This window comes from Crocodylus siamensis, chromosome 7, assembly GCF_052110815.1.
Source record: "Crocodylus siamensis isolate JL-2025a chromosome 7, ASM5211081v1, whole genome shotgun sequence".
NCBI classification, from domain to species: domain Eukaryota; kingdom Metazoa; phylum Chordata; order Crocodylia; family Crocodylidae; genus Crocodylus; species Crocodylus siamensis.
In genome coordinates, this window is record NC_143401.1 from 95,002,030 (window position 1) to 95,023,111 (window position 21,082).

At 41.7% G+C, this 21,082-nt stretch overlaps 1 protein-coding gene across 2 annotated transcripts in view; it reads left to right on the forward strand.

Moving 5' to 3' along the window:
• Positions 1–21,082, forward strand: part of CFAP43 (cilia and flagella associated protein 43) — a 59,106-nt gene that overhangs the window by 34,470 nt on the left and 3,554 nt on the right. For both annotated transcript variants that reach the window (XM_090057652.1, XM_090057651.1), the window contains 16 exons: positions 411–488; positions 4,287–4,412; positions 5,100–5,204; positions 5,981–6,097; positions 6,735–6,947; positions 9,008–9,214; positions 10,365–10,454; positions 11,332–11,409; positions 12,504–12,629; positions 14,281–14,400; positions 14,482–14,589; positions 16,893–16,979; positions 17,508–17,596; positions 17,980–18,187; positions 19,876–19,988; positions 20,850–21,009. In XM_090057652.1, coding sequence (XP_089913778.1) covers positions 411–488; positions 4,287–4,412; positions 5,100–5,204; positions 5,981–6,097; positions 6,735–6,947; positions 9,008–9,214; positions 10,365–10,454; positions 11,332–11,409; positions 12,504–12,629; positions 14,281–14,400; positions 14,482–14,589; positions 16,893–16,979; positions 17,508–17,596; positions 17,980–18,187; positions 19,876–19,988; positions 20,850–21,009 — 2,025 coding nt within the window. The remainder of the gene's footprint in view (positions 1–410; positions 489–4,286; positions 4,413–5,099; positions 5,205–5,980; positions 6,098–6,734; positions 6,948–9,007; positions 9,215–10,364; positions 10,455–11,331; positions 11,410–12,503; positions 12,630–14,280; positions 14,401–14,481; positions 14,590–16,892; positions 16,980–17,507; positions 17,597–17,979; positions 18,188–19,875; positions 19,989–20,849; positions 21,010–21,082) is intronic.

The window sequence follows — 21,082 nt, forward strand, 5'->3', positions numbered from 1 at the left end:
TGAGACTGCTCCGTACCCTGACAGTTCAAAGTCTCCATCTCTTCCTGAATCAGTACCACCTATTCTTTTCCTTTTCTTTTTAATTAGCCCAAATGAAATATATAGCAACAAAACTTTGAATTTGTAAATATAACCTCCACCTTGGAGAGCTCTTGTAGTTGCTTTTGCCGAGTCTTTGTTCCTCTGAGCAAGCCTGTAGGCTTCAGAAGGAAGATTCCTGGGAATAAGAATATTGGGCTTGGGCCCACAAAGATACTTGTGGGGCAATATCATTTGTTGTTTCAATTAATAACCCCTTTGGGGATTTTTACTCAGTTTGTTTTTCCTGACAGAAATGTTATTTTTACTCGATTCTTTTTTATTATCCCCATCTATTTTCATCCTTCAGTAACATATTTATTATATGTCAGGCTATCAAAGAAGAGACGGAGAAGTTTGCTGACAAGAAAAAAGAGCTGAAAAAAGGAATTAAAAGCCTTCGTAAAACTGTGAGTGTTTGAAATAATTTACAAGTCACTTACACAGGGATATTGGTTCAGGCTGCCAGCTTTAGTTTGATTAAACCTACCCCAGAACTCTAGCGCTCTGGGCAAAGGGCAACTTATAGGTATACCATCTATGGCACATACCAGGAACCAGTTTGTAAATCAGTCAGGTATCAGAGGTGTTCCTTGTTCCTCCTTGTACTAGAGAGAGCATAATTTATGCCAGCTCTATATCTTGTGCAGCCAAATTCCCAGTGCACCAGCCAGCTCCTGTTTGTTTGCTCACTGCACACATACTGATGTAGCTATACCCCTGGGCTGCTGCCAACAGGGGAGTAAGGTAGTGCCTTACAAACTGGTCTCACTTTGATTCACTAGTATATATGTACACCATTCTACTTGCCTTTTCACTACAAGGACTGTAGAGCACTGCAATACAAATGCCCTTAGAGACTGAATAGAGAACTAAGCTCACAAAGAAGGCCCCTACCTAGCAATGTTATCTTGGAAGTGTATACCTCCCCTCACCTCTCCTTGAAGTATATGAGTGTTGAAGATACTGGAAACTTAGTGCCCTGCAGAGACTAAGATCAATATGATCACCCTGAAATATGTTGGTCTTGAACTGTCAAATAGCATAGGCCCAAATTATATCAAGTTAAAGGAGAAGGGAGTTACCATGCATTAGTTGTTCCAAAAGTAATTGTTTTCTGTCAGCTCTTACTATGCAGGAAGTGGAAGCAGTACTTTGAGGCACTCAAGGTATGAAGAGGTTTTCTAACCTCCTCTGAGCCTACGCTTTTCCAGGCTAAAGAGTCCCATGGCTCTCAGCCTATCATCGTAAGATCTGTTTTCCTGACCTCTGATCATGCGCGTGGCTCTCCTCTGCACTCTCTCAAGCTTCTCCACATCCTTTTTGAATTGTGGAGCCCAAAACTGGACGCAGTACTCCAGCTGCGGCCTCACCACGGCCGAGTACAAGGGGAGAATGACGTCCCGGGATTTGCTCGAGAAGCATCTATGGATGCATGCCAGCATTTTGGTCGCTTTACTAACCACAGCATCGCATTGTAGGCTCATGTTCATCTTGTGGTCAATGATGACCCCCAAGTCTCTTTCTTCTGCAGTACTAGCCAGAGTAGCACTGCCGAGCCTATAGACATGCTGTACGTTTTTCCTCCCAAGGTGCAGCACCTTGCATTTTTTGGTGTTAAACACCATCAGGTTCTCATCTGCCCATTTGCTGAGCCTGTCCAGGTCAGCCTGGATCGCCCACCTGTCTTCAGGTGTGGATGCTTTGCCCCAGAGTTTGGTATCATTGGTGAACTTGGCCAGTCCGCTCCTGACTCCAATGTCCACGTTATTAATGATGTTAAACAGTATAGGCCCTAGGACAGAGCCTTTAGGGACCCCACTGGTCACAGGACACTGTGATGAGTGACTTCTGTCAACCACCACCCTCTGGGTCCGACCACGGAGCCAATTCCCCAGCCAGCGGATCATGGTGAGGTCAAGGCTGCAGTTACCCAGTTTTGCCAAGCGGTGATCATGAGATACCGCATTGAAGGCCTTTTTAAAGTCAAGATATATGACATCAATCTCTTCTCCCTGGTCCAGGTGATAGGTCACCCGGTCATAGAAGGAAATGAGATTGGTCAAACAAGACCTACCCGCAACAAACCCATGCTGACTATCCCTTAGGATGTTAGCCTGGGCCAGTCCATCAAGGATGGCCTCCTTAATAAACATTTCTAAGATCTTCCCCAGGATAGAAGTCAGGCTAATGGGCCTGTAGTTAGCCGGATCCACTCTCCTCCCTTTCTTGAAGATCGGCACCACGTTGGCCGTCTTCCAGTCTTCGGGCACTACACCAGAGCGCCAGGAGTTTTCAAAGACCCGTGCCAGGGGCTGGGCTATGACGCTCGCCAGCTCCTTGAGTACCCTGGGGTGCAGATTGTCAGGGCCGGCTGACTTGAAGGTATCCAGCTTCTCAAGTTGTTCCTTCACGAGGTCAGCATTGATGGAGGGTAGGGGATCCCCATCACCCGGATCTCCCTGTCCCATAGCAGGCATGGGCGTCCCATGGGACTGATGAAAGACTGACGCAAAGTACCTATTTAATAGGTTGGCTTTTCCCTGGGCGTCAGTTGTCAGTTGCCCCATCTGGTTTAGCAGGGGTCCAACATTGCCCTTGCTTTTCCTTCGGCTCCCCACATATCTGAAAAAGGACTTTTTGTTGTCCTTGATGCTTGAAGCTAGTTGGAGTTCAGTTGCAGCCTTGGCTTTCCTGGTTTGCTCCCTGCAGGACCGGACCAGTGCAGAATAATCCTCCTTGGAGGTGAATCCCGTCCTCCATCCTTTGTAGGCTTTCCTTTTTAGCCGCAGGAGGTCCGCTAGGTCCCTGGAGAGCCAGGGGGGCTGCTGTGCCTTCTTGCTGCCTTTCCTCCATGTTGGAATAGATTTAGCTTGTGCACTGAGGATCACTTCCTTGAGAAGCAACCACTCTTCTTGAACTCCCATCTCCCTGGGGTCATGGTCCCTGAGGGCCTGACCGACTAGCCTCTTGAGCTTGTCAAAGTCGGCTTTTCTGAAGTCAAGGACTTCTGCGTTGCTGACTGGCTTGCCAGCTTTACAGCGGATGGTGAAGGTGATCAGCTCGTGGTCACTGTCACCCAGCTTCCCATCGATCACTAGGTCGCCGATTAGGTCGTCCCCCGTAGCCAGTACCAGGTCAAGCAGCGCTTTGCCTCTCTTTGGCCCATAGACTTCTTGAGTCAGGTAGAGGTCATCCACGCATGAGAGGAAGCTTTGCGACCGGTCGGATTTTGCTGAGTGATCTTCCCACAAGATGTCCGGGTAATTGAAGACACCCATGACGACCAAGATCCTGGAGCAAGCGGCCTCAGTCAGTTCCCGGGCGAACTCCTGGTCAAGCTCAAGACTTTGAGTGGGAGGTCTGTTAATTCTGTATAGTTTGTTCTTCTGTCCATGATGTAGCTTTTTGATCCTGAATCACTAGTACCACAATCTGCATTTTACAGAAGTGGCTTTCCCAAAGTCACAGAATTAGTCATTGTCCTGGTTAACCTTCTGTTTAGCATGGGATAGGAACAGGTAGTAAGTGTCCCCATTTTTAACTTGACATAACTTGTTCATCTGTTCATACTCTTAGCAAAGGTGTTTTACTTTTTAGATAGGTTACATTTTGGGACTGTCATTTTTACAGTGTCTTTAAATAGGTATTTATTGTTGATCACATTTACACACGTAGCATTAATGTAACATAATGAAACAACTCCCTCTACAGAAAGATAGCAAACTCATACTCGCATTATGGAAGGTGTTTGACTTACATAAATTAAGACTTAGGGGAGCTGGACTACATAAGCTCATGAAGTCTCTTCCTGTTCTACTTTATGGTCTTATAAATGCAACCCTATTTTCCTATGATCCTATGATCTTATAAATTCAGAGAGGCCCCAGGGTAGAGAGGAAAACTAAGACAACCATACAAAAGTACAAACAGAGGACTAAAAATGCTATATAATGTATCATTATTCTTAAAAGAAAACCAGCGACTAATTTAAAATATCGCAACCAAATCAGCTTAAAAAGAGAAGAGGAAAAAGTCACATACCCCTAAACCCCTATCTTTATACAAGGCCTTTACCCAGAAATACTGAAACTCACATGAAGGCAAGTAAAAATCTGGTAATGTACTGAACCTCTTTTCTCTGACAGACATTTCTCCTACTTTTGTAAATAATAACTTCTATGCCTTGCATTTCTTTGAAAAAAAAGATTCAGGAAATGATGCATGAAAATGAACAGGTGCCTGAGATTGAGAAACTAGATCAGCAGGAGTTCAATCTGGATGCAGAAGAACAAGAAAGGCTGCAACTGGAGAGTGAACAGGAAGTGGCCAGGGTAGGTTAAATAAGATGGAAAAGTTTAAATTGATAAAAGTGAAATAAAGAGAAGGAATAATAAGAAAAGACCAAAAATATTTGCAGTACATTAAGTTGAGAAGCAGTTCAAATGTGATTGAATACCATTAAAATATTAATAATTGGAGTTATCTCACTAGAATGAATTTGGTTGTTTACTTATGAATGTCCATCAGTGGAATAGAGGGTCATAGTTCTGAGTGGAGCACCTGCAGAGCAACTATATTTTGACATCCTTATTTATTGTTGTACTAAATACAATTATTCTTCCTCAAGTGGTTGTCCATACATATTCCATGGTAGCTGAGCATATCCCAGTGTGCACCAGTTCAAATTCCTTTTGGACAGTGTCTATGGGAGCTGGACCTGAGCTCTGTGAGCCCTCACAACCACCATTACTGAAGGTAATAGGTGCCCCTGGTGGAACCTTCTCTGGATTGTCTGTCCATATCCCTGTGGTCCATCCACAGGAGAGACTGCTTGGAGCACATGTCTCAACAAGCCCAAGATGGCAAAGTCTACATTCAACTTCTGTACTCTCCACCTTTGTTCCCCTTTTGTAGTGTGCAGAGCAGGAGCATGTGTTATATCTGTGGGATTTTGTTGGGGGACCCACTGAAAACTGCTTTATTTTACATCCCCTCCTTTTTTCCTATATACCTTAAAGGTAAGGAAGGAGATTGAGATGGAGAACCTTGCCAACTGCTATTTGCGTGACGTTCTCAAGCAGCAGTGCTGGGACTCCATGTCTGTCAAAGGACGTGCAGTTAAGGTAACTTCTACCACCACTTCATTTCCTGCTTTTCCCAACAATAGTTTGAGCCATAAAAGTACTGGAGCTCAGTATGGAGAAAAGTTACTACAATTCTAGCTTGCAGAGTGTCTGGGAAAGAAGTTGTTGCTTCGCAAAGCACATATGAGCCTTTCATTTAGCAACCTGAGCTTGGAACCCTGATAGCTCTGAGTTCAAGGGAAATGTTTCTTTCTGATAAAAAGCATCCATGTAATACCATGCTGTTACAAAATCCTTTCATACAGAGTTTCTCACGTTAAGTGTTGGTCATCTGATGAAATGAACTTGGTTTTATGAGAGCTTGTGCTCTAGATATGTATCTTTTTTAGTTAGTCCCTAAAGGTGCATATTGGCCTTTCCTTCAGGTTAGTATTTACCAAAGCAAAAATCTATTATATTTCTAAATGCAGCTAGTGTAACTACTACTGCACAAAAATACAAGGAAGGGAGTGTCAGAAACACCCAGAAAGACCCCAAGGATAATGCCAGCCTCAGTTCTGCACCCTAATTTCACTAAGGTGGACAAGATCATGCACTCAGAAAAGGTTTTCCTTTTTTTAAATTTCAAAATATTTAAAATAAAGTGTCTGATAACATCTGAAGACCTTACAATATTGTCCTACTCATGATTATTCCTCAATTTTATTCATAACAATAAAGGGACTTACTGTAGCCATTTATTGTCTAGGTACAGAACAATCAGGTGGCCAATGTTTAAGTATAACTTTTTATTTAATTCCTTCCCATTCTACAAGTCCTTCCATACAGCTTATGAGGTAAAGAATTATCCTATGAAGGAACGTGGTAAAGAAGAGCTGGAGACTTTGGAGAAGGTCCTGCAGTTAAAGAAGATTGAGTGTGCTGATCTTAAGGTGCAATGTGTCCAACAATTCCTGCTCTGTAGAAGTGTATTTTAGCTTGGGGTCTTCTCCACAGATATCTTAGCCAGACTTAAGGACAAGGCTGTCCAACTTCTAAGCAGCCAGGGGCCACATACCTCATGGGCTGCAAGCCCTGCAGGCTGTACCACTGAGGGTCACAGGTCTCTGGGCTCTATACCACGTGGATGACCCCCATTGCACCATGCACCCGCAGCCCCTCTCCATGCTGCAGCAGGCACCTGCACACATTCCCCAACCCACCACACCAGTAACCCCGTGGGGGCTCCTGAACCCAGTGCTGCAGTGCATCCCTGCATGGCTCCCCAGTGCTACACCATGCGCCCACATGGGTGCTCCCCTCCAACACAGCACTGCACACTGTGGAGCCATGACTTCAACCTGAGAGCCCTGCCCTGTGCCAGTGACACTGCACTGCGCCCTGGCCGGGCTACACCAGAGTAGGAAGAGAAAACCTGAAGACTCCAGCTGCAACAATAGGAGGAGTGGCAGCCAGCTGGGAGCCCAGAGCCACAACTTAACCCCTTTAGGCCACCAGCTGAACAACGCTGCCTAAAGAGATAGGAGTATTAGTCTAAGTGATTAATCTACTGTGTTTTTGGATATTCAGATTCGGAAGGAGATTATTGAGTTTCAGCTTCCAACAGTATCATCGAAAGAGGAAGGGGAGAAAGTAGAAGAAGACGTGGTGGCTGATGAGACTACACCCATTGCCTTGATAGGGAGCCTGAGTGCTCAGTATGGTGGAGATACAGCTGTCCTGTATCCCCAAATGGATCTGCACACCCGAGAGCAGAAGATTAATCAGATAATTTTACTGCAGGTGATCTCTCCATAAACGTTCATTGCTACATTGATACTATTGCACATACAGGTTCTTGGCCAGTCAGAATTGTTGTTGGATTTTTTTTTCAGCAGTGTACTGTCCTGCTGAGGGAAAGAAAGGATAAACCCTCCCACAGTATCCCATTGCTCTTGACTCACTGTTCTCTCCTTGCTTAAAGCCCTATCTTCATCTTTTAGTAAAAACATCAGTTCCTCTCCCTACCATCAGGTCTATTCCTGCTATCACAGCCATTTTATAAAAGTTAACAAAAGTTACAGAATAGTTTTGTGTCTGAGGATGTTCTGCATTGTGCCAGGTTGGAGTTGGTTAGAATACTGTACTGGGTTCAGCACATCCTCAGAGCGATACAGGGTAACTGAGCCCTTCAATTTTGTCTACCCAGAGCTGAAGGAGGCAGAGCTCTTCAATCGCACAAGAAGTATAAAATCAGCAGATATCCCTGGGGTTTAAAATAAATGGGGAAGAAACATGGAATATGTATCCCTGGCACCAGCCCTTTGAAGGAACAAGTCCTTTTCTGCTACATATGGGCTTCCAAGATGCTGTTAGTATTTTTTTAAGTTGGAAGTGATGCAGTGTCCTTGGTCCTTTCCTCCCAACATCAGTGCCATTGCTGCATTTCATGGGAGTAGAGCAAAGGTCCAGAATCCCTACACTATTGGCATAAGTATACCCCTGCATCTGTGCTGTGCTGTGCTATGTAGATCTCGGCACAGTCTGATACCCTGCCTGCAGGGAATCAAACTGCAGGATCTCAGGCATTGTTTATAAGGTGTTTTTGGATCCTTTGTGCGGCAAAATGCCATATTAATGCAAAATATGGATGAACTCCCATTGTCATTTGGCACTGCAGTAAGATAGGCCTCTTATGTATCCTGCATGCTACACTATGCATTTCTGTTTATTGAGGTTCATTTTCTCTGAAGCTGAATTCAGCCTTGGAGCAGAGGCTGGACAGCAGTGTGAAGTCAAACATCATTGCATTTTTTAACCTTGGCATTTGTATACCAAAAAGATTCAGTGGAAGAGCAGTTCCAGCTCAGTCCACCCCAATATATGAATCTGGCATGCTGTCATTAGAAAATAGTGGGTTTAACATGAATTATAGGAGTTTGGTAAATGAGTACAGCCATTTTCCCCCTTCCTGCTGCATTACATCTCATCTGCCCTATTACCAGTGGTTTCAGAAATAGGTTAAGCAATCATGCATACAAGTACTTATTGTGACACACATTGTAAGCAGGTAGACATCTTGAAAGATGGACTTTAATAACTTAATTCAACCCAGTTATATTTCATTCTCTTTAATAGACATAACAGAACAGGTGCATGTGTTTCTTTTTCAATAATCCAATTCTCCTTATTGAAATCATTTAGACTAAAGAAAAAATATACCTATTTAAATTACAGACCTTATAAAATGATTATCAGGGCTCTGGTTTGTTTCATATGCTTGTATCTTGCCATACTTATTAATTTCATTGGTACATTAAATATGTGCAATATAATGCTGTTCCAGTCAGACAATCACATTGCCAGAACATTAAGATTGCAGAAGCAATCAAAATCCAAGAAATAATTAAATAAAGGTTGCCCACATGACCTTAATTCTGCTTCTTTGTATCTGGCATTATGATACCATCTTTAATTATATATTTTTCTTCAGGACAGCTACTTCATTCAGAGTTCATGCTATGAAGCAAAGTGTGACTAATTTTTTAATCTAATTTATATAAACTAAGAGAATGCTTTTTTCATAGGGAACTTTGGAAAAGACAAAAAGGAAATACCAGAAAAGAAATGGACTATTTCTAGGATAACAACAGAAAGAAATAATAAAAGAGTTTGCCAGTATGTCCTCCTTATTTTTGCACTCACATGCTTAACAGAACCAGAATTCTACTTTTAGGGTTAAAAGAGGTTTACTAGTTTTCACACATGTGCTTTGTTTTTCATTTTGCGGTTGGTTGGTGAGCAGTGTACAGGCATGAAATAGAAACATAATGCTGTCACCATTTCCTCGTATGGTATTTCAGGACATCATTTACAGAGTGAAAACTGCCTTTAACAAGGAATTTGACATAGTGGCTCGACAGAAGGAGCAGGAGATAGCAAGGGTCAAGGAAAGGAACCTGAGGATCCAGGAAATCTTAACACAGCTTGATCTCCAAGAGGAAGTCTGGGAACCGACTCTTACAGATGACGAGATACCAGAGCGTGTGCTCACTGTCCAGGATTCTGAGGTGCTGGAGAACACAGCTTTCTCTTTCATCTGCTACTTGTGCAAACCTAGTTCTCTCCTTCTCCCTCTTCAAGTCAGCATAAAAAACTAACTATAAAACTGATGTGTTATATGTATGCAAATTCATTCTTTTTCGTGCTTTGCCTTACCTTTTGGATTTTGATCTTTCCATGTGTTGGTGGAACATTCTGAATAATTCTGGATAGAGAGATGGAAAGAAATCTGTAGCATCTGATATTTAAATTGCCAGTAGCAAAAGTTTCTAGACTGGAACATCTTTCCTGGCAGTCACTTGCCTTCTGTACAGTATCTGAATTTATCTCAAAAGGGAAGAATTAATTGGTGCTTGTATCCCTCCACTCTTAAGGCATCCATAACCTTGGTATCAGAACATTGATACTATAGTACCTCCAAATTCAATTGGTAATTTATATATCAACCAAGTTCCTAGCACGTGCAGCTCTTTTCATCTGACCTGCTCTTTCCCTTCTGTTCTCTCTGGCTTCCTAATTTTCCTCCTACTCCTGCTCTTTCAAAATGTGCTCTCATTGCCTAATCCTCTGTTTTACATTTTTCTCTAAAACACATGCCTCCTAGAAACACACACATCATTTTGTGCCAAGTTTGTAGTATAGGTAATAAAACTTTTTTTTCTTCACCAAATGTTGAACCTGCTCAAAACCTATTGGTTTTTATATGTAAAACAAAATTTGAACTTGTTATCTGATGTACATGTAGCGAAATAACTAAATCTGCAACAGAAGATATTGGTGAAGACCTGCAAGGAAAAGAGTTATGTTAGCCATCTGGTCATAAATAATTTCTGGGAGGGAAATACCAGTATACCAGTCTACACTGTTCCAATACTGCAAAACCCAGAGGTATAACACATAAAATATGACCCTTAGCAGAAAAATAAGAAGAAATAATGCTTACTAGCTTAGAATGTGGATTTTGGTCTATATGTTAAGAAATCTGTGCATTAACAAGCAAGCAAATTTCCTTCTTGATTGTTATCGTACAGCAGAGTTTAAAAGAAAATAAGCACTCTAGATCTTTATTGCTATGTTTTTCCAAAAGTTCATTGACTGTTCTGCAAGTGAACTGTCTAGAGAAGAAAGCTGATCTGTCCTGTTTTTGTTCCTCCACAGATTAAAGTGGAAAAATACCTAACCCCACAGCAGAGAGCAAAAGCAGAAATGCTGGCAAAGCTTGAAATGCAAAGGCGTCTTGCTGCTCAGGTATGTTTTTGAAGTACCATCTTCTTTTATAATCCTTTGTGATCAGAACTATAAAGATCTTTTTAGGGCAAATAAGGTTTCAGTTAGAGGTGCTCTTTTATATTTGCCTAGTGCTGGTGAAAGGGGCCAGACTGACAGATTTAAGACTACATATCATTTTAAAAACACGCTATAACTCAACTAAAAGTTTTGAACTCCATGCAGTTACCAGATAAGATTCTCTGGCTTGTATTCTGCTGGAGTCAGACTAGAATATCATAATGACCGCGTCTAGTTTTAAAAACTCTGAAACTATACAACTATGAAAGCCATGAAGAAAGACTGGACCATGGAACAAATGTATGTGACACAGATGATGATGGGAGCTGCTTTTCTTCTGCTAACCCAGTGATTCTCAGCCAGGGTGCTGTAGCACACCGGGGTGCCTTGAGATCCTTTAGGATCAGTTGTGGTCTTTCAGAGTTCTTTGCTACAAAAAAATTACTCTGTTATTTTTCTGTAGTCAAAAACAAGTGAAAATTAAGAGCTGGTATTTTCTGAAGAGTCTCTTGAGTCTAAAAAGGTTGAAAACCACAGTGTTTATGGAACACCACCGTGACAGTAGTATTTGCTTTTCCACCTCCCCCCCCAACCCCAAACCACTATTGTTCCAATTATAGTGATAGTAATGTGGCATATGAGTGTCTGCCCACTAGGAAGTGGGCTAAAACTATTAGCTTATTTTACATAAATAAGGTAACTGAAAAGTGTTTCATTCACTAGTAGGACACTGGATTCAAACTGGAATCTTAGAGGTGATACACCCTGTTAGGTTCCCCAAAGCATCTAAGTCCTGTTTCTCAACAGCATTTTCCCTTTCTTCCCTTTTCTTGTTCAGGACAATGCAAGACAGCGTGCTCTTAATGACATGATGGACGGGGTCCTAGAGGTCAAAAAGGAAGACATCTTGAAAATGGTGAGTTTTGTTTCTGTCATAGGATTTAAGTAAAAGTTGCACTGACAAGAACTGAATAAAATTCAGTAGTTTACAATGTAACTAGAATTCCCAGATGTTCCCAAAACCCCCCCAGGAATGGTGGCAAATTCCTTTAGCCCCTACTTTCCCTCCAGTCCCAGCCAACCACTCTCTCCCGAGGCTGGACATGGCAAAATAAGGCTTTTTTTGTCAGAAAGAAGACTTGTGTTGAAGATAGAGGCCTATGTTTTCATAGGCTGCCCCAGGATGTAAAGGTAGAGCAAATGCTTTCACTGAAGCTGGTTTCTTTAGTTTAAGCAGGAATTAAATTTCCTTGGGGATTTGCAATGGAAAAAACTGCCTCATCTTTTAGTCAAAGTATTACTATTAAACCCCACCGTAAAGTCACACCAGCATTTTATTGCATCTGATAATGATTGTCTATGAAAGAGTGAAAACAAAAATGACCATATTGACAACCATTAGTGCCGCAGGAAAATGCAGTTTTTGTTCTGTTCATGGCACATGCTCTAGAGCAGTGATTCTCAATCAGGGTGATGGGGTACCCGGGGGTGTTGCCAGATCTTTTGACAGGTGCTGTGAGGTGTGAGGAGGTAAGTGAGATGTTAGAAGATAAGCAGGTGAACTAAGCAGATAGATAACATGGACTTAGGCTTGTTCTTTCCTGGATGATCCTCCATCCCTATGGCAGGGCCTGTCTGCATGGAAGCTCGAACTGTAATATATAAATACGTTTTTGAAATCGGATGCCACTCAAATTGCAGAAGTTGTGGAGGGGCCTCAAGTCCCATGAGGGGAGCTTTGAGTCCGAAAAAGGTTGAGAGCTACTGCTCTGGAGGAAATGCTGGCATCACTCCAGGAAGTGAGGAAACATAAAATAGTGCCTGATTAGAATATGTTATGTTCCTTGGGTCCAAGTCAGAGTACTACTTCAACCTGTCCTGAAGAGAAAGCTTTCAATAAACTCTGAAGGTGCATTTCCAGTTTTGTGAGTTCTGTAGTTTCTTTTTAACATTGTCTAAATGGAAAATTGGCATTGCTCTTGAAATATCTTGCTCTTTTAATGTTTTCAGGAGATACCCCCACCTCCTTTTATATCCAAACCCGACACCCTTTGGAATGAAGAAGAAAAGAAAATATTTAAGGAGTATGAGAAAAAAGTCAAGGAGCTGAATGAAGAAAGAGAAAAACATAGAAAGGTATAATAAAATGGGAAACGGTAGTTCTCTTTGCTGTCTTCATCCACAAAGTTTCTGATCTCTTTCAGATCAGAAATTCTAACAAGTGTGGTAAATTAAGAATATGGTGAGCTGCAGTGGTGTCCAATTTAGAACAGAAACAGCGATGTTTACCGGTGATAACTCGGACATGCCATTCTTGACAAAATTGTTTTCACTTCCCATCACCAACCATTTGTGATGGTCCCAGGTTACCAGCACAAATGTACATATAGTTTCTAAAACACCATTTAGAATTCATTTGCTTGAGTTGCCAGGAACAGTGGTATTAGACACATAACATCCTATTTTGTATCCTTCAGTTCAAATTTGGGCAGCATGACCTATCAGCTTCGCTGCAACTTCATTTCAAATGCAGAGCTTGTTTGGCATCTGGTGAAAGCATCACCCCATGTAGAACATTGTTTGTGATGCCTGAATCCAAGTACAGAATTTATCTGATGGTAGAAATATAGCCTTTTCCCCATGATGGGTTGAATCCCCCCTACGCTGTCAGAGCTGGTTTGAACAAGTCTGTGCTAAGCTATTGCAAGGAAAGCCAGGATGTGAATTTATGGCACATCAGCTCCTCCTGTGGTAACTGCTTCTGTGCATGCTCTTACCTTATCCTGCTCTCACTGAGGAATAAGCGTTTTCAGCTGCATCTGGCTAGCGCAGAGTAACTGATGTTCTGTAAGATCACACTGTAGCTTACTTCACGGCGCTTGTTCATGGGCCCACACCCTTAGGTTTGTAACTCCTATTGACAGTCAACGATCAAAGCAGTTTTTATTTTTAAAGGAGCTATAAAGAAAATAATTGCAAAAATTATATCCAGACCCAAACACTTTCATTTAAATTGGTGTGTTCTTGTCTGATTTTTAGCTTCCATTACTTTTGAAAGGGGTTGAAGGAACTCAGCACTTGGAAAAGATGTTTCCTTTGATTACACAATATTGTTAGACAAACATATGAAATGTTTTCGTTTTTATAGGTCTTGAGTTTCCACTTGAGCAGAATGTAGTAAAGCTGGCAAGATGGCCTCTGAAGGGAAATGATCTTCACTCAGTTGGGATACCAAATGAAATATTATCCACTTTGATAAAAAGAGAGGGGTTTCTGTTTATGCAAGTCTTAAGAACAACATCTGTCAGAAATGATTTAGTAGGGTTGGAGTGTTGTTGTAGGCATGATGATCCAAGAAATATGCAAGAAGCAAGGGGTTTTTAAATGATGTCTTTTTATTATATTAATTGTATAATTTAGAGAGCTGTTAGATAAACTTTTGGGAACAAAATCCCCTTCTTTAGATTTAGGCATAGCTGATCCTGTCTTGGGATAGAGATGATATATTAGATATGATCAAGGTCTCTTCCAGCCCTATTTCCTATTTTGATATAAGACCCTATCTAGGAGCCTTTGTGTGTGTGTATTACTTATTAATTGAACTGCAGCAGTGCCTGGGGACCCCAGTTCTGAATGAGGCCAGCAGTCTACAAATACAAAACAAGATAGTGTCACAAAAAGCCCCAAAAAGCTCACTTCCTGGGCAGTCGCCCACCCACCACTAAACCACACAAACTCCTAAATTACTTGTTTCCCTGAAGTTTTAATACTTCTTCTCCTCCACCAGATACTAGAAACTGAACTGAAAAAACTGCAAACAGCAATTCAGGAAACAACGCAAAGTTTCGATGACACTGTATGCAAGCTCTTCGAGAAGAAGGTGAAGTCGGAGATGGTCATATGCCAGGTGAGGGAAGGATTCTGTGCTGCTTATTTCCAACTCCATGCAACAGGACTGTTAATCTTTTACTTCACAATCTTTCCACAGGAAGAACTCAAAATAAACAGCCTCCTTTATTCGTTACTCCTGGATGAAGAGCTGAGCACCAGAGAAGCTGGACTGCATTATTTTCTTGAGAAGAAGCGGAAAGAGAAGGTGAATGTAGTATCTGGATGATGAAGTGCCAACCATTTTCTTACAGAAGCTGGTATTTACACACAAAGATACAAAGTTCTACAAATAACCCTCCCCACCTTTTCCCCAACCACTGCCGGTTGCAGTTGACCAATATTAGAAAGGTGTGCATTTTGGGATGAATATTCATCTCAGTTCTTTCAGAAATAATTTTGTAAATATCCAAGTACTGAGAAAAGCATGCTGCTGTTTGTCAAATGCACCATATATTAGTATCCACTGTAACTTTTCTCGTGGTCCTGATGATGCCTGTGCTAGAAGAAGCTGAACAAATAGGTAGTGAATATTGCTGTCTGTTTTAGAAAACAAAATGATAAATTAGGACAAATGCAGAATAAATCTTCTGAAATTGCAGTTGTCGGTTTGCCCATAACCGATAAGCCACGTATGAGTGGATTAGTAACCAGAGATCAAAACAAACATGTCTGGAGCTATATGTAAGTATATACAGGCTTACAACAGTTCTACAATGAAAGTGTTGATTCCTATTCCCTGGAAGTTCATCTGTTAAGATGTCATGTAACCAGCTCTATACTAGCCCATTTTTTTCAAAATATTTTTTATTTTTCTATTGTTAAAAGTAGCCCTTTATTATATTTGTTTGCCCACATTAAAATTAAAATATAACAAACAAGCCTTGCTTTCAGAGAAAAACAGAGTATAAATCTTCCTTATTAGCTAGACAAAAGCTTGGGTAAAACAGGTGAGCTTTCCACAATACCATGACGTGGCAAATTCACGTTATCAGATCCATAAGGAAATCAAATTCCAGTCAAGAACCTTCCACTGAGGATAGCCTGATGACACTTAGACACCTCTAGCTGATCTCACCTTTCACATTGTCCAGGGAAAGAGGCAGTCTCTTACCTAACTGGGAACCAGTATCATAAAAGATTAGGGATAGAAGAGACCTTAGAAAGTTGCATTTAAGCCAGCTCCTGCTCAAGAGAGGATCATTTTTGTGTAGCTATCCAGAATTAGTGTTTTTCTAACCTGAACTTGAAACCTTCCCTGATGGAGATTCCACAATTTGTAGGTAATCCTTTCCAGTGTTTAACTATCTTCCTAATTAGAATGTTCTTCCTAGGGTCTAACCTAAATTTCCCTTATTGCCCATTAAACCCATTACTTGTCCTATTGCTTGTGGAGACAGAAAACAAATGATCCCCCTCAAATTTATAATAAGACTGATATCAAATCCTCATTACTCTTCTCTAGAGTAAATAATCTCAACTTTTCCATCTTTTCCTGCTACATCACCCATCTTGGTGCCACAGGATCACAGGAAAGTAGGGTTGGGAAGGACCTCGCTAGGTCATGTAGTCTAGCGCCCCTGATCAAGACAGGATCATCCCTGACAAATGCCTGTCCTGCTTTTGCAAGTTTCCAAGGATGGCGATTCCACAACTTCTCTAGGTAGTCTTATTCCAATGCCTCACCACCCTCACAGACAGAATGTTCCTCCTAATCTCCATCCTCTGTGTCCCCTGCTGCAGCTTGAGGCCGTTGCTCCTAGCCCCTACTGCCACAGATTAAAGCCCATCTTCATCCTCTCTGTATCCTTCAGGTATCTGAAGACTGTTATCAAATCCCCCCTCAATCATCTCTAGGCTAGGTAATCCTAGTTCTTTCAGCTTTTTCCTATAAATCTTGTCTCCCAGGCCCCTGATACTTTTTGTTGCTCTGTGCTGGATTCCTTCCAAACTGCTCATGTCCTTCTTGAAGTGTAGGGCCCAAAACTGTACACAATACTCCTAGGGAGGCCTCATCATTGCTGAATAGAGAGGAAGAATCACTTCCCTTGATTTGCAAGTGACACTCCTGTTAATATAACCCAGGATGCTACTGGCTACAGATGTAATAAGTGTACACTAAATTATCATCCAGGTGATACTGCATCGCATCCAGAATTGCATAAGAAGCCATCACACTCTCTATGTGCACTGGTGTAAGGTGCTTCCTGTGATCAACCTCATTAAGCACTTTGGGTATCTGAATTCTACACCTGCTGACCCTTCTGAAGGGTCATTGCATGTGGCCACCTGTAGGAAGCATTGCAAGGATCCTGTCTAAATTTCACAAAGATGTGTTGTGCTCACTGCTTGCAGTGTGGGACCTGCTCAGGAGGCAGTTGCACTGGAAATAAATTAGCTTAATTGTTTTTGTGTGGAGTAAATCAAAAGTACACTTCCATATGCTGGAATACTACTCTATACCCTTCTGCTATTTTTTAGTGCCATTACTGAAATCAGTCTTTGTTACAGCTCAGTACCGCAGAAGCAGTCCAGATTGCAAGAAGACAGGTTGATGCTTACAGAGAGACCTATGACAATTTGGTAGCTGAAGACAAGGTAAGAGTTCTAGACCTATGTTCAAGCAGGTAGAATTACAGAAAACAGTGGCGTTCAGTACAAAATAACCACCCACCAGAATATGTAGTATTTAGGTCCCAGTTCAGCAAAGCACTTGTTTTTAAGCATGTGAGAAGTTCCATTTAGGTTAATGGAATATGATGGCAATGAGAATATACACCCGCTAAAAGTTAAGCCATGCTTAAATGCTTTGTTGAAAAAAGGCTTCTGGGAGCATGGATGGTTTTCTTGGAGAGTACAGAAACCAGTGCCTTAACCTGATGGTCTTTCTCTTTGCACTGATACTTCTTGGGTCTCAGAAAGTATGCTTGTCATGGTAAACTTGCCTCTCTCAGAACTGACAGCTTTAAAATAAAATTAAACTCACCTAAGTAATGGATTGGAAGGTAGATCCCAGGACTTCCTAACACGTTCCCTTCTTATAATTTGGTATTTTTGGGAGATATGGAGGCTGATGCTTTGTAAAATAATATCTCAGTGACCAGAGGCATTTTATTTTCTTGCCAGATTCTGGAACGTGGCTTTAGAAAAGAATTTTCTGATGTTCCTATGCATCTTATAGATCAGCTTTTCAAACTTTACAAACGTCGACCAAGGTAAAATCCCCCTTTGATTTGGACCATATCCTACAGCTGATTACCTTTGCTTTTGTGATAAATTCCAAAATATGCAAGGTATTTTACCTACAAGCAAGAGACAACTTTTCTCAACTTTTAAAATGGTACCTTTGGGATGATGAACCATCTCTTCACTTCACACCAACTGAGTTACTTAAAATGTAGCCAAAATAATTAATATCTAATAAAGCTTGCCTTTTTATCCTTTATAACATAAAGAGTTTTTTACAGTAGCTCACCAGAGGAAGTTAGGATGGGGTGTGAAATGACTCTAGTATACCTGGCCTTGTTCTTTCTACCATGAAATGCTGCTTTTCCACACAATTAAAAGTCAGTATTTTCTGTGCTGTGTTTGATGCTAGAGCCCAGAAGATGAAGATGCACCTTGACACTGCTAACCCTTACGGGGACAGACCAGGCTCAGCCAAAGCTTACAAAGATGCACTTGCCCATTTAATGAGAGCCATGAATGAACTCGATAACCCTGAGAACATGCCTGAGGGTTTAGACTTGCCTGTTTGGGAACGTTTCTGTTCTGCTCGGCGAACAAAAGTAGAGAGTGAACAGCTGGTATGTAAAGTGCCTTCCAACAGATTTATTTTGTTGCTAATTGTTGGGAATATAGTTTCTTGTTACCTTTTATGTAGATCAGTTTTTGGGAGGCAAAGAGGATGGTAGCAAAATGATAGTATAGTATAGGTGACTTGTATTTGATTCTCAAGGTACTCAGCTTCTGGGAGTCAGCAAAATACTCATCACTCTTTAGCTTAATTTCTCTAGCACCAGATAAAAAGTAATGTAAATAGGTTCAAAAGAAACCATGCCCAGCTCTCCTTTGGAGAAAACAAGGGGAGAAAGGACACTAAAAATGACTGGAGATTTGGAATAGCCTCATAGGATTTCTCCTCAGACTCCTTTTCCCCTCCCCATCCTCCAAACAAAAGCAAACCATCAAGGAATATTATGCTGTCCTCCACCTTTAACTTGCATTTACAACTCTGCATGTTCCTCCCTTGCAAGAGCAAATCCTAATGCCGTTTGTTGATAGAAAGTTCTGTTAAGCTACTGGTTTAGTTTAAGATGATCAAGATTTAAACTTTAACTATTCAAATATGTAGCCCAGATCCATTTTGCATTGCTGAGAAAAGGAAACACAGGCTTCCTTACATGGGAACAAATACGCATCAAAGGGGATGGAGCTTCACAGAGAGGCTAAAGATCTTATTGAGGGATGATCCTAGTCAGGGATGATTCTGCCTTGAATAGGGGGACAAACTAGATGACCTTGTGAGGTCCTTATTAGGACTTTGCAAAGCTTCTATCCCTGATTTGATTCAGGGAGATTCAGCTCAATTCAATGACTGAATCTCCAAATCTGAATTGAATCAGGAGACCCTTTAATCTCTCTGAATTGATTTGGAGAGTTCTGATTCGATTTGGAGAGATTCAGAGATTTGGACATAGACACAGCTTTAAATGTTTTTTTCTACATACCTCTAGGTAACAGGGGTGTGTGAGTGCTGTGATTCTGGAGCAGAAGGAACGCCGCATGGGAGCACAGGGGGCTCCCCAGCATGCTCGGGCAGCAGACCTGGAAGTGGACCAAAAGCACTTCCGATCCACTTCCGGGCCCACCAAGGAACACACAGGGTGCCCCCTGCACCCCTCTGGCTCAGTGACTGGTGCCTCCTGGGTCTGGGGGGGGTCCCCCCATGGCTGATGGCTCAGCCAGGGGGGCGCATGAGCTCCCTGGAGGACCTGGAAGTGGACCAGAAGTACTTCCAGTGCAGTTCTAAGTTTGCTGCCAAGCAAAAGGGGGGAGAGGGGGGCCTGCACTCCTGTGGGATTCTCCATGCGCCCCAGCATCACAGTGTGCATGAGCTGCACCTGGTACCTCAAGGTATGTAGAAAAAACATTTAAACCTGTGTCTCTGGCCAAATCGCTGATCCTCCAAATCTTCAGATTCGGATTTGGCTGAATTGAATCGGGGACAGTGATCTGAATCAATTAATCGAATCGCTGTCCCTGATTCAGGCCAAATCCAAATTGAATATGCCTGTTTCACACACCTTACTTTCCTATGATCCTGTGATTGTAACCATGTGACTCACTGACTTTAATGACACTCATACAAGCAGCCTATTTCTCCATAGATCTCTTCTAAAAATCTGTCTCTATCTGTTCTTGGAAACAAGGTTTGACTCTGTACAGTTATGAATCTGAATGTGTTCAAGGAGCTGTCATGTTGTTTGCTCAGGTGAAACGGAAAGCTTTGACACTAGCGGAGATGCAGGCTTTTCTCCAGAGAAGAATAGAGGATGATGAGAAGATAAAGAAGGACATTGACAACATCTTCAGTGAAGTCAACCTGTAATTTTACTTGTTATTCTTATGTTCACATTCATCCACATTTTAGCACCTCACTCGCATAAAAATGTACAGATGACTTTAGTATCCCAATTTATCTAAAAGATGCAGGCTGTGACTGCTGAAACTAGAAGGTTATGACTATGGCATGTGTAGGCATGCCCGAGATCGTTTCAATCCAAAAGGCTCAGGTAGCAGCAGTAGTAAAAATGTGGCAGCATGGGTTTCAGCACAGGCCAGCTGCCCAAGCACCTGTGTCTCCAGCAAGCTTGTCCACTATATGCTGCACTATGTGCTACTGCATCTTCAAGGCTTTTGTTACTCAAGTGATCTCAGGTGTGCCAGGTCAGGTGCAGTTACCCTTCCAGATTACAGTGTGGAGCTCAACTTTGTAAGGACCTTGCTTTCATTGGTTCAGACCGGAATGCTCTATTTTCTGATGCCATCACTTAGTCAGCATTACTTTTCACTACCATTGGAAATGAGGAACCAACTCTAAGAGAAGAATTGATACAAAGGCGTTTTCAACACTCTTTCAATTATTCCTAGTGTTGCTTTTCAGTAGGACATCTCTCCCTTATAACGTCTGCTAGAATCTGCAGTGAAAACAAAATCCAGGGTTTAACGGCAGTTTGGAAATGAGTAGGATGGCACTATTCAGCACTCGCTGTAGGAGTAAAGAGAAGACAGGCATCCCCCGCACAAATGTAAAAGTAGTCATTGACACATACAAAAATGCATTGACCTCTCCTTGTTTTCAGCATCCTTTATCATCTTGCTCTTGCCCTATGTTCATAGAGGAAATTTAAACTACGAGGATGTTATCAATCACTAAAAACTGCTTTTGGTTTTCTGCAATTTTAGGTTACAGGAACAGAAGATGAGGTTTCAATTGGATTTGACTGTCCAATTTCTGCTTAAACAAGGACAGGTGGAATTGGAAAGCAGTGAGCTAATACCAGATTACACTGATGCTATTCTCATTAATAAGAGTGTTATTGAAGAACTGAATTGCACTATCCGGGTAATTTACATTTTCTGAAGGAAATTACTAATTTTCAATGAATAATCTTCCTTTGAAGACTGCAGTTTTTCGC